The sequence below is a fragment of the Diorhabda sublineata genome, chromosome 1, assembly GCF_026230105.1.
Source record: "Diorhabda sublineata isolate icDioSubl1.1 chromosome 1, icDioSubl1.1, whole genome shotgun sequence".
Classification (NCBI taxonomy): Eukaryota; Metazoa; Arthropoda; class Insecta; order Coleoptera; family Chrysomelidae; genus Diorhabda; species Diorhabda sublineata.
Window position 1 is genome coordinate 34,330,024 of NC_079474.1, and position 12,992 is coordinate 34,343,015.

Consider the following 12,992-nt stretch of genomic DNA (forward strand, 5'->3'; position numbering starts at 1 on the left):
TAATTATTAAAATTATATATTTAATTCAATGCTACATTAGTTTGTTTAAGTATTTGTTCATTTTTTCTCAACATTTCATTACACATATCCATATTATTGACAATATGTTCGAGGGTCCAATGTTTAGGTAACAAAGTGTGTTCTAACTTGAAACAACTATGCCTAATACACTTAATTCCGGTTGTGTGAGCTGTAGAATGCAATTTCAATCCTATTTCGTGAATCAAATTAATTAAAAATTGTTCGTCTTCATTTACACACTGAATTTCGAGAGTGAAATTAGGGGCTTGGAAATCTATACACTTTATTCCATAAATAATGGGTATTTTGGAATTTGCTGGTCGGATGGGTCCTTTTACAGCTAATTCATAAGCTAATTGAGATTGCATATCCAAGCCGTACATCTCAAATATCTTTTGTTGATGAGAAGCTTGCATAGTGGAGAGAAATTTTTGTATATGAAATTCTTTAATAAATTTCCATGTCGATCTTTCCACAACTTTTCCTGATTTGAAACCATTATCTGTGGCTTTTCCGAGAGTTCCACTGATCCTATAAGCTCTAGTAGATCTATTTTCTCTAATATATTTCGCAAACTGAGTACCTGCTCTTAGTCCAAAAATAAGAACACCACTTGTATTCCATCCTAAATAATTTGACCAACTTACGGATAAATCTTCGTGTAAATATCTCGGTCCAACTACTAAGGGATGGTAACTTAAATCTACTGTCGGATTTTCTTCAACTTCAACTTCATTCTCTATTAAACTACGTGTGATGCTAGTTTCGTTTGTTGTTGGATTCGTAGTTTCAGAAATTAGCGGCACATTAGAGGTTATTTGTTGATTAATTAATGGCGTTCTAAGTTTCTCGTCTAATTCACTTAGATCTGTACACAATTTGTGTATAAGTTTCTTTCTTAAATTTCGTACCGATACTTCTGCAGGTTTATATACACAAATTATACCTTTCAAAGCATTCCACAATTGTACGGAATCAGCTGTTATCATTTTTTTAGTATATTAATACATTGCACATTTATTGTTGATATAAAAACTATAACCTCATTCATGTCATTTGTATTTTGTATTGCATAACATCTGAAATACTTGTTTGGACGAATTATATTAATGCTATTGTGTATTTAGAGTTGCATAATAGCAGTTCCTATTGATAAAATCCGGCAAACTTTTTCTACTCACTTTTTAAAAATTCTTTTTTAATAGGTTTGAATCTTAAAAGAAATATCTTTGTGATAATAAAAATTAAATTTCATTCTTCATTATTGCATATTTTAATGAAATTATTGAAATTCGAAAGTCATTATAGAGTTTAATTGGTTGCATACCTTACAGGTACTAGTACGATAATTCACTAATGATATATTTTTTTGATATTTATATAGGATGTATGATAACAAAAATATGTCTTAAACTAAAAAAATTTCATTATTTGATTAATTCAAATAATATGTCGAATATTTGTTTTGTTTTGATAATAACAATTGCTTCAAAGGTATTTTAAGATTATTTTGAATTAGTACTGATAATAACTAATTAAATCTGAACTTTTGAAATTGTTTATAATTATAATTGATAATACGATGTTCACTTTTGGTAATTGAATTTTTAATACATGGTAAAATTATGCATTACACATAAGTTTAGAAATCGTATACAATATCAGTCATAGGTTAAGATGACAGTGCTGTTTTTGACCCAGAATATATATTTACACAAGAAGTTGATTATAAAAATTATGAAAAAACGATAAAAAAACTGGGCAAGTGAAACCAATAAGAAGTTTTTATTATTGTTATGATTATTATATTGAAATTTAGTACAGATTTTGTTTATCTGTAGATTTTAAGATAGAGATACAAGTTTCGATAACTAAGATACCTTCTTCAGAAGGTTTGAAATTAGGTATATTTGTGGAAGAAAATTAACCATGTCATGATTTTTACTTATAAAATTGAAAAGTGACGAGATACAACAACATATAAAAATAAATACTGAAGGAACTTTGAGCTGTTGGGAAATAGATTAACTGCATAATGTTATATAATAGAATCCGATCTAAGTACGCAAATGATACATGAAATTTAACTATGACGTATACAAATCTTCCATTTTTGATAAGTCATGATTTATTTATATACGAAATAAAATTTTAAAAACAAATATTCGTCTCGTGGGCAAAGTCAACAGCCTTATTTATTTAATTATCAGCTTTCAAAATTTATTATCAATTAACACGAAATATTCCTGTTCAATTTAGGAAGTATCGCCATTGACTACTTTATTCACATTTAGGGAAAAGTGGGGTAAATGATCGAATCGATTCATTCTCACTTGAAGGCCGAGAAAGTGACAAGACATCTGAAAGGATTAACCTAAAAACGATCTCATACGTACAAGTCCTTATCTAAAGTTGCAATCATTATATATTTTTGGTTATAGTTTGGGGTTTTCAATATTTATGAATTGCACTCTTGATATTTTGGCCGAGAAAGTTGGTAAAACATACGTAAAGGCGATCTTACACGTACCATCGCCTTTAACTACTGTATTTAAATTTAGGGGAAAGAGGAGTAAAATGAGAAATTTAAGTTGATTCATAAATAAAAACTTTTGTTTTCAGTTTTTTCTTAATTCAAATGAGTTAAAACCACTTTTATAGAAACATTAACTGAAAAACGATCTTAATTGATTTATACTACATATAAATAATCGTCGAATCGACCTATTTTCTCTTGAAGGGCTATGAAAAGTATCAAATAATTTCATAAGTTAAATTGAGATTAAAAAAAGCGCTTATTATACCCATATGTACTACAAAAGTAGTGAATTTTACCAGTTTAGTAGGATCACTAGAAACCGCTTAATAGCAGATAAAATATTTAGTTTGGTTCGACAGTCGACAGTGTCGCTGTGTCAAATTTAATGCATTTCTTAGTGTTTTGTTCTTATTATTATTATTAACTATTTAAATTCGATGAGTATAAAGGCTTCTTAAAATGGGGAGGAATGGGGAATTATTTTTCATGTTGACTGTAAAGTTAGTTTTGCAAGACATATTTTATTAAGTCTGTTACCGTGTTTTTAATCTTATTGAAATGGTTTGAAGTACATTTAAAGCAAAACTACATTATTTACTTTCAATATATTTTTTGTTCATTCATATAAGAATTATATTTTAACAATTGGTAAGAGTTTTTTACATGTTTATTAAAATTTTCTCAAGTCTTTTTCAAGTTTTATGATTTTTACAATTTATATCAATGATTTGATACTGTTACTATGGCAAATATCTATATAAAATTATGTATCTATAAATAACTTAAGCAAAATATCAGTTTAAGTAAATGTCATTTAATCCGATAATGAATCTTTGTTTACATTTTTTGATAATATTTCCAAAATCTTTAAAATATTTAACAGTTATAAAGTCATTCATATTTATATTTATCATTCAAACAATGATGTAATTCAACCCTAATTCATGGTCCTTCGAGCCGGAAATAACATAAAACTAGAATTTAAAATACATTTTAATAAAAAACGTGTAGTATGTTCATTTAATTTTATATCTACATTTTCCCTTATGAAACAGCCTCAATATCTTTCCAATATGCTACACAGATGTTAGATTAGATTGAAGATGCGACCAGAAGCTGACCAATTCATACAGAAACTTCCAACCTCTTCTACATGTTATATAACTATCCTAAGCCGTGGTATGATCCATAAAAAATAGAATTGGTCCCCATGATGGGCGAAATTTGTTCGTCTAAATCGGTTGTTATTGCCTTGCTTCCATCATAGAACCATCTAGAACCATAATCGAACCATTCTTAATAACTCTTTTTTTTTGTAATTTCATATTTTCTAAACAATTTTTTGTTATCAAATCGCGATGATTCGCTTCGGAATATCTTCAAGTTTAGTAAGTCAATTGTACAATATTTTTAATATAATACCTATGATTGTTTAATAATTCAATTCTGTATATGTGACATACTGTATAATAATTTTTTTAATAATAATTGTTGTAGAATGTGGGGGTTAATTTTCTTTTTACTCCTTGCCTTTCCTCCAAAATTCTCCCGATTTTTTTTCGACCTGTTGTTTGTGATAGTTTCTCGTATAATTCTTCCGTCTATTCTTAATAGCTTCGTCGATTTCGTTCATCCAAGACGTTAAAATTAATATCCACATGTTAAATTTAAGAAATCATTACTTATAATCAAATTTGTGTTATTTTTTCCAATTTTAAATAATCTTGATACGTCCCTGGTTATTATCGTAATATTTCTTACATTCATACATCACCCGTTAACTATTTAAATAAATATGTTATTCACGCCCTTCTGCTTTTATTTCCACAAAATATTTATCCAAATATGAAAAACAAAAACTTATAAATTCGTTCATGAGTCAGCCGGTTTTGAGGAAGAATTTTATGTTTATTGTTACTAATTATTTATTGGGTTACCCTTTCCAACAACACGAACGTTGATGAAGAACCAGCTACGAATTTTTTTTCGTACCCTGTCGAAATAAATTAATTTATACTCTTTTAACAATTAACATATTTGATAAAAATATTTATCAGAAACGGTGGTACCACGTCAACGTTATCCGGGTATAAAATAGTTCCATTCAGTATCATTTCAACATTTTTTGTGTGTTGTTAGTAGAGAGAACTGTTTGGTAATTCAGATTTTAAAATGGCTCCCAATGCAGACAATTTAAGTGCTGTGCTGTACGGCATCAAAGATTTAAGACTTGTAAGTTTTATTTTATATTAATTATTTTTTTTTTTAAATAGATTTTAGTGATCCGATTTCTGGTAAATAATTTTTTATTCAAATTAAGTCGAATTTATTGTTAAAAATATATATATATATATATAGAATGTCCTTAATCTTATTTTGATTATTATTAAATATAGGAAATAGACGAAAAGTAGAAAAGTTTGTTTAAAAAACTCACGAATGGAGATTATTTTCTTTGAAATAACTTGATTTATTGTTCAAAATATTGATACAGAATGTCCCTAATGTTATTTTAATTGTTATTAAGATGGAAAATAGTCAAAAAGTGAAAAAAATTCTCTAAAACACCACAAATTTATATCTTTTGCGAATTTATTGTTAAAAATATATACAGAATGTCCCTAACTCGATTTTAATTATTATTTTTATAGGAAATATACGGGAAGTAGATTTTCATTGAAAATTTTCCACCATTTTCCAATTTTCGACTTTTCATTTATATAACTTGAATTTATTGTTAAAAATTGATACAGAATGTCCCTAATTTTATTTTAATTACTATTGAGATGGAAAATAGTCAAAAAAAGAAATAAATTTTTGAGAAAAGACCACAAATTTACGTATTTTGTATGAAATAAGTCGGATTTATTGAAAAAATATATACAGAATGTCCCTAAAGTAATTTTTATTATTATTAATTTAGGAAATAGGCGAAAAGTAGAATAGTTTCATTGAAAAACCATGAATTTTTGTCTTTTAAAAAAAATCGTGAAAAAGTTACAGAATGTTCCGAATTTTATTTTAATTACTATTGAGAAGGAAAAAAGTCAAAAAGTGAACAAATTTCTCTGAAAAGACCACAAACTTACATCTTTTGCTCGAAATAAGTCGAATTTATTGCTAAAAATACATACAGAATGTCCTTAATGTCATTTTTATTATTATTAATTTAGGAAATAAACGAAAAGTAGAATAGTTTCTTTCAAAAACTATTTTTGTCTTTTTGCAAAAAAAAAATTGTAAAGAACATACAGAATATCCCTAACTTACTAGATTTTCTTTGAAAAATTCACTGATTTTCGTCTTTTCATTTATATAACTTGATTTATTGTCAAAAATTGATACAGAATGTCCCTAACGTTATTTTAATTATTATCAAGATGGAAAATAGACAAAACGTGAAGTTTCTCTGAAAAGTCAATTAATTTATGTCTTTTACCAATGAATTTATGTTTGTTGTCCGAAATAAGTCGAAATTATTGTTAAAAAAGTATACAGATTATCCCTAACGTTATTATTAGCATAGGTTATAGACGAAAAGTGAAAAAGTTTCTTTCAAAAATCTATTGATTCTTTTTCTAAATTTACTTTCAATATTTCTTTATTTTCTTCTTGATACTCGTATTACTATAGTAATGAATCTAATTATTGTTATTCATAATTATTATGTTGCATCATTGTCATTTCAAATGATACGTAAACACCCAGATCTGTCGATGGGGGTGTGTCTACTTTCAACTAATCACGTTTCAAGGTTTTATTTATCAACATATAAATACGCGAATCTAAAAATAAAACAAATAATTGTTACACGTGGCTTTATTAATATGCAATTTTAAACAGTTACTGGTAAAAAAGTTATCAACAATTACTTTACATGAACTTCGAAGCTCTTAAATATAAGTTTGCATTTTTTTATTCCCGTAAAATTATAAAAAAATCATTGAAATCGTATATTTTTTTTATTTTCACACTAACAAAAAAGGGGGATTGCTATGATATAAAATTGCCAAATTTATAATATTTCTATTTATCTATTTATTTTTATTTTTAAGGAACAAAGACCTATACCAGTTCCATCAGATAACCGTAAGTTTTTTAAACAATATTTACTCTTTGTTATTTCTTTTCACCTTTTCATGTCTATTTCAATCCTTTTTCCCATTATATATTCCTCAATTCCTCTAAATTTTCACTTTTCACTAGCAATGCAATGGTTCAATAACCTTTTTTTTACTTGTCTATGAGCCCTCTTTTAATTATTCTATGTTCTCTATAGATTTGTGTTTTAAACCTCTATTCAATTCAATTATTCAATAGATTTTACGTATGTCAATACTGTCAAAATATTTTACATTGAAATCAAACAATTCTACACTAAATCTATTATATTTTTATAGTACAATAATAACCGAAATTTTTTATATATAACTATTTTCTGAATCAATAATTTTTAAAGTTCAAAAACAAACGAATCAACCAGCTGATTGTAAATACGCACTATCACGTGTCTATGACCCGTTCACTTTCACTTCGTTCAGTTTCGAATGTCAGTGAACGTAAACCAGATATCATATCAGAGTTTTCGAATAGGCCTGATATGTATATATAAAAACCACAATCTAATTAAATGGAACATTAATTTAAATTATTTTTCAAGTGTGCTAGTTTTATCAACTGTTAAGTAAAAACGACATACAACGAATTTTATTCAACTCGATCTAACCTTGACAGGAACATAATTGTTTCAAACATATTTACTATTAACATAGATAATCTACCGTTTAAACATTTTAATGTCAAGGTTACTACGAATATGCTTAGAAACAATCGTGATATGAATAAACGACTAATAAATTTTAATTCTGAATAAAAAATGTGTCGTTACGTTTATCAACAAAAAAATATGAAGGTCGAAGCTATTAACAGTATATAGTCTGCTTCGAAAGTAGAAATTGCTTTATACGAGAAGACAAGTTTAATTAATATTACTAAAATGAGTTTTTGAATATTTTTTGATATACGAGGAGTGACAAAAAAAGCTTTGAATTATTTTATTACAAAAGTGAAAGTTTATAATAAAATTTAAATAGAAACCACACAACTATGCATGTAATCATTACTGAGAGGTTTATTTGTGTCGTGGTTTGCACATTTTCATCTTTTTTTGAAATAAAACGACATTCCTCGCCCTTAACCAACTCAATTTCTCTTTCAAATTGGTCTTACCACTTGTTAACACTGTCAATGTCATTAAATTATAACCAGAGACAAATCATTGTATAAAGAATATTCTTGTGTGCCATTATAATGCTATACACTAAGAAAAGTGGTTGTTTTTTTCCTTCAGAGTTCAACTCTGTTTGTTTCAGAGGTTCTGCTTCAAATGGAAGTAGTAGGGATATGCGGTTCTGATGTTCACTACTACATCGGTGGAAGATGTGGACCATTTATAGTTGAAAAGCCCATGGTTATAGGTAAATTGTGTATAAATCGTTTTTTTTTTCTATTCCATAAATAAACATAATTTCTCTAGGTCATGAAGCTTCTGGAACCGTCGTCAAAACAGGAAAGAACGTCAAGCATCTCAAGCCAGGTTAATTAATTTATGGTACCTTCAATTTAAAATATTAACTTATTTTTATTTAACAGGTGATAGAGTTGCTATTGAACCTGGAGTACCATGCCGTAGTTGCCAGTATTGTAAAACTGGTTCTTATAATTTGTGTCCTGACGTTTTCTTTTGTGCCACACCTCCAGATGATGGTAACCTTTCGAGATACTACGTCCATGACGCTGATTTTTGCTTTAAGTAAGGTTATGTTAAGTTATAAAAATAATTTACTAAATAGATTTTCTTTAGACTTCCGGAAAATATGAGTCTTGAAGAAGGTGCGTTGATGGAACCCTTATCGGTAGGAGTCCACGCTTGTAAAAGAGCCGGTATTGAATTTGGCGACGTATGTCTTATAACCGGAGCTGGACCTATCGGACTAGTGACTCTTTTAGCGGCTAAAGCAATGGGTGCTGTAAAAGTTGTCATTACAGGTAATAACTAAATTATTTAAAATAATTACGCAATTATATGAAAAATGTGATTGGCAGATGTAATAAGTAAGAAATTGGAAGTGGCTAAAGACTTAGGTGCGGATTATACCATCAAAATAGACAGGAATATGAGTGAAGAAGATATCATCAAAAAAGTGGTAGAACTACTGGGACAAGAACCCAACAAATCATTCGATTGCACTGGAATCGAATCCTGTATCAGGATTTGTGTTGCTGTAAGTAAAATTATTTGTTGTACTTCTAAATTCATTACCAGCTTTAGATTAAATTGTTCCTTTTTGTTTCAATGTTTTCTACTACTTGTTTTTTGGATTGTTTTGGATAGTTGTAAAACTATCTTCAGATCACGACGAATATCTTACTCGTTGTTGTAGGCTACTGCGGCCAAAGGTTGCGCGGTATTAGTAGGAATGGGAAAGGTAGAAATCAATCTTCCTTTGAGTAAAGCTTTGGCGAAAGAAGTAGACATCAGAGGTATCTTCAGATACGCTAATGAGTGAGTATATTAAATTTCTGATTATCGATTTTTTTCCTACAATCGATATTTTTTTCGCCAGCTATCCTACGTCTATTCAAATGGTACAATCTGGTAAGATAAACGTGAAACCTCTGGTAACTCACCATTATACACTAGAAGAAACGTTGAAAGCCTTTAATACCGCTCACACGCAAGAAGGTAATCCCATTAAGGTACTTATACACGCTAATCCGAACTGGAAACCATCTTAATTTAGTTCTATGAATTTTGTTTTAAATTTTTGACGCAAAATAATTATTTAAGTATTTTTTTAAGTATTGTTGTATTACTGTTAATACATTTTTTGTCTGATTTGTTTTTATTTAATTCACCTTGTTCTCAATAAAAATTTCTTTATGGTTCCTGGTTATTGTTTTTCCCCTGCCACGCGAGCGCGATCTAGCGGTCAGATACGACTACTAGGCGTCAGCCATATTGTTGTGCGTTTTTCGTGAACAAACCAAGGTGATCATAACCTATCAATCAATTCTTTTAAAAAATGACTGAAATTTCGTTTTTTAGTCTTTTTCAAAAATCTAGATTGATGGAAAACAGTGTGGAGGATAATTACCCATATAATAGAAAAAAATGTCGGTTTTTCGCACGGGAAATAATGAGACTGAACAAACTCTGTAAAAGACACTATCACACGTTCTGGTAGCACTTCCACACGAGGAGGAAATAAAAGGTTAGAGGTGAGAAAATTCCGAGCCTTTTCGGTCGTGAAGTTCGTGCGGAAAACTAGGTACTAGGTATTATATTTCTCGAAACACGTTAACAGCAATATACATCAACCCCGATACGACGTACTATCAAGATGTTAGAGGTTGCATACGATTCCAGCTGAGCACAATTTTTGAAAATTTCGACTTATCTTCCGCGGGAACGCATTCGTAGTTGTCCATCTTGGTTTGGTAATGCCAACTAACAGATATAAAATAATCTACTGATGATTACCGATCAAAATTGATTTTTAAAGAAAATAGCATGAAAATTATTCGATTTTCTGAAATTCTGAGAAAACCCTGTAATTTTCGGGATTACATGATTTTTTCGCGTTTATTTCCTTTACTACTCGTCTTGAATAATTAAAAAACCGATAGGAGGGAATCAAATCAATCACTGGAGAAATAGATTTCGATATAGATGATCAGGACAACAGAAAAGCGAAGAGATAACCGTTACGAACTCAATATTTCCAATAATTTACTAATCTGACATCAGATACGTTCTAAAATCAATACTTTCACCCAAAAAATATCTTTTGCAACTGCGTTTTGAGTGAAACGCGTTTAAAATGAATCAGAATACAGGTGGCGTAAAAAAATTTTAAGAATATTCTTGATTTGCTGATATTACACCACTTATACATATTTACGGGGAGCGTTTGAAATGTTAATTAATGTAAGGTAACAAAAACCGTTCCTATGTAATTTCTTTATGTTAAAAATGTCTTGTATAATTCAAAACCTAAAATAAACAAAAAAATTATACGAATTACTATTAATTTGCAAAGTATTAGTGTTATGGTGGTGTAAACAGTGTGTTCAATAAGATAAAATAGAATAAAATAATGTTTTCTTTATTTAATTATGATAATATCAACGCAATGGATAATATATGAAGAAAATTGTAAAAATTCTTTTTCTAACAAAGCTTCGTATTCACCTTGAACAACGAAATTGCTCATATTATTTTAATAATATAATTCTTATAAAAATTTATTGATTTAATCCTAACAAATTACATTTAGTACTTTAATAGTAGAAAAAAATGTGTATGATACTTTCTGTGACCTGTGTATAAAATATTTACATAGTCATCTAACTGCCGCAGCTTCGTCGAACATTCCGTACACCTCCTCGACTATCTATTAGCCTGCTATTAGGCGGGCCGAACGAAGTCTATACATTCCTTTTCCCGCATTCTTACCATATTTCAAAATAGTATCAGAATTCTTTGTAGATGGCACTCACTATTACTTCGATTAGAGGTAAAACATTTTTGAACAATATTAAAATTTTAGTAAGAATTATTTTAAAATATTATACTAAATTTAATTAACTATCATTAATTATTTATGGAAAGTTTATATATAGGAAAAAAAAATTGGCAGCGGTGGGATTCGAACCCACGCCTCCGAAGAGACTGGTGCCTTAAACCAGCGCCTTAGACCGCTCGGCCACGCTACCGATAAGGTAATAAAACCATAACTAATATAAGATGTAGTGTTATAATATTTTTATTTTATTTATTTATACGAGGTGTTAAATAAAATGTAATAATTGTCCAATATATTATAGGGCTTCTTAGAATGGTAATATTTTATAATTATAATGTTATTGGTCCATATTTTATTCTAATATTATAGTCACTAGCCACAAGTCAACAAATCGTCATATTGTCTGTGTCCCTGATTATATATTAATTTGTGGCAATTTGAGATTCTATATAAATGTAAAATTACATAGAAAAACCTTTTGTTTTAAATTCATTTTATTATCTTAGTGATTATTTTTTAGTATTCATCTACTATATCTATAAATATAACTTTCCTGGGTAGTGATATAAGAAACTCAGATGCTGAGCTCCGATAATTCTGTTTCTCAGTGGCACCGCGAAAATAGTTGTAAAATATACGTAGAAAACACGTGACTAGTAATTGATACTGATGACACATACTAACGCACATACACACATTAAAATTTTTTTTCGATGTTCATTATCTATAAATACACTAAAATTTGTGTCGGTCCACGAGATTTATTTAAAATTTGAGTTAAAAATATAATCGATAAGAGACAAAAAATTTTAAAATTAAATTCAACTTAACTACACGAAAAATTTATTAATTTTTATATTTTTTATAGTTTGTTTTTTTGTTACATTGTTTTTGTCACTATTAGTTCATTTTTTTTCTTTTTGATCTCGATAATAAAGAAATTATTTATCTTAGTGACTTTTTCCAATCTTTTATTTTCATCTGAACTCAAATTAATTATTAAATTAACTATCTGACAATGACAGTTACATTAGGTAGGTAATTGTATCTTTAGAATAGCGATATCTCGAAAATGGTTATACTTAGCAAAAAAAGCTTAATAACACTTTTTGTAGATAATCTTTTAATCTACAATTTTCTTCTGATACATTTTTTCGCTAAAACTCGTTGATTACCTTTAAAAATTAAAAACCCAAAATTTTCACCTTCGATCTTGAGTAACTTTTTTAATACACATGGTATAGATGACGACTTCTGGGTAATTATTTTTTGTATTAAACCCAAGGTTCCTACGAAAACTCAGCTTTGTGGGAGCTTTTTTTATTTACCTACTATCCTTTAGTCAAATTTGACTGGACTATTAGTTGTAATACATACCGAGACCAAGTTTCTGTTCCAAAATATCTATTTTGTTATTTACAAGACACACCTGTCGAATTCTACGCATTCCAGACTAATAACTAATCATTAAACCACATGTGCAGGTATAATTTCATTAAAAAGTTCACGTTAATTGAATAATTCACCTGCACATTTAACTAGATAGAAATAGACTATAAATTGTTTGGGTAGTTGCTATTTGACGTGGGTTTTTTATGACCCACCTTCCAAGTTGTTAGAATTACTCCTCTGAGAAGAAATGGGCAAAATCTGTATGGTTTGCTTACAGAATCTACAGTCCACAGTCTAGAGGTGATATTTAACCTGTCAGAAGACCAGCTACCAATTTACTGTCTTTCTGAACACCAAGAGACGTTTCCTGATGTAGTGATGAATCTTTTGGATTGTCTTTCAGTTCCTTGTTAGGGTTTGGTCCAGAATATGCTTCTTCATTCGTTATACTT

The 12,992-nt window shown here is 28.8% G+C and overlaps 2 protein-coding genes and 1 non-coding gene across 3 annotated transcripts; 1 reads left to right on the forward strand and 2 right to left on the reverse strand.

Annotated features, from left to right (window-relative positions):
* LOC130450451 (pseudouridylate synthase TRUB2, mitochondrial) lies at nucleotides 1-1,098 on the reverse strand. Its single transcript, XM_056788832.1, has one exon. It carries the CDS (start codon nucleotides 1,008-1,010, stop codon nucleotides 21-23), a length of 990 nt encoding a protein of 329 aa, XP_056644810.1. The 5' UTR covers nucleotides 1,011-1,098; the 3' UTR covers nucleotides 1-20.
* A 2,058-nt stretch (nucleotides 1,099-3,156) lies between these two features.
* Nucleotides 3,157-9,458, forward strand: LOC130450458 (sorbitol dehydrogenase-like). The gene is made up of 9 exons (XM_056788839.1): nucleotides 3,157-4,792; nucleotides 6,616-6,649; nucleotides 7,933-8,037; nucleotides 8,097-8,156; nucleotides 8,213-8,372; nucleotides 8,424-8,608; nucleotides 8,666-8,844; nucleotides 9,004-9,125; nucleotides 9,187-9,458. Exons 1-9 carry the CDS (start codon nucleotides 4,733-4,735, stop codon nucleotides 9,356-9,358), a joined length of 1,077 nt encoding a protein of 358 aa, XP_056644817.1. The 5' UTR covers nucleotides 3,157-4,732; the 3' UTR covers nucleotides 9,359-9,458.
* Nucleotides 9,459-11,256: 1,798 nt separating this feature from the next.
* Nucleotides 11,257-11,338, reverse strand: Trnal-aag (transfer RNA leucine (anticodon AAG)). Its single transcript has one exon. It is a non-coding gene; the product is annotated as a tRNA-Leu (tRNA).
* Nucleotides 11,339-12,992: the final 1,654 nt, after the last annotated feature.

What these genes read in the sequence shown, in the direction of transcription:
- LOC130450458 (XM_056788839.1), top strand. Translation starts at nt 4,733, where the DNA reads ATGGCTCCCAATGCAGACAATTTAAGTGCTGTGCTGTACGGCATCAAA. An exon ending in GCATCAAAGATTTAAGACTT is followed by an intron (nt 4,793 to 6,615) that starts GTAAGTTTTATT and finishes TTTATTTTTAAG; the next exon opens with GAACAAAGACCTATACCAGT. An exon ending in CGTCAAGCATCTCAAGCCAG is followed by an intron (nt 8,157 to 8,212) that starts GTTAATTAATTT and finishes TTTATTTAACAG; the next exon opens with GTGATAGAGTTGCTATTGAA.
- LOC130450451 (XM_056788832.1), bottom strand. Translation starts at nt 1,010, where the DNA reads ATGATAACAGCTGATTCCGTACAATTGTGGAATGCTTTGAAAGGTATA.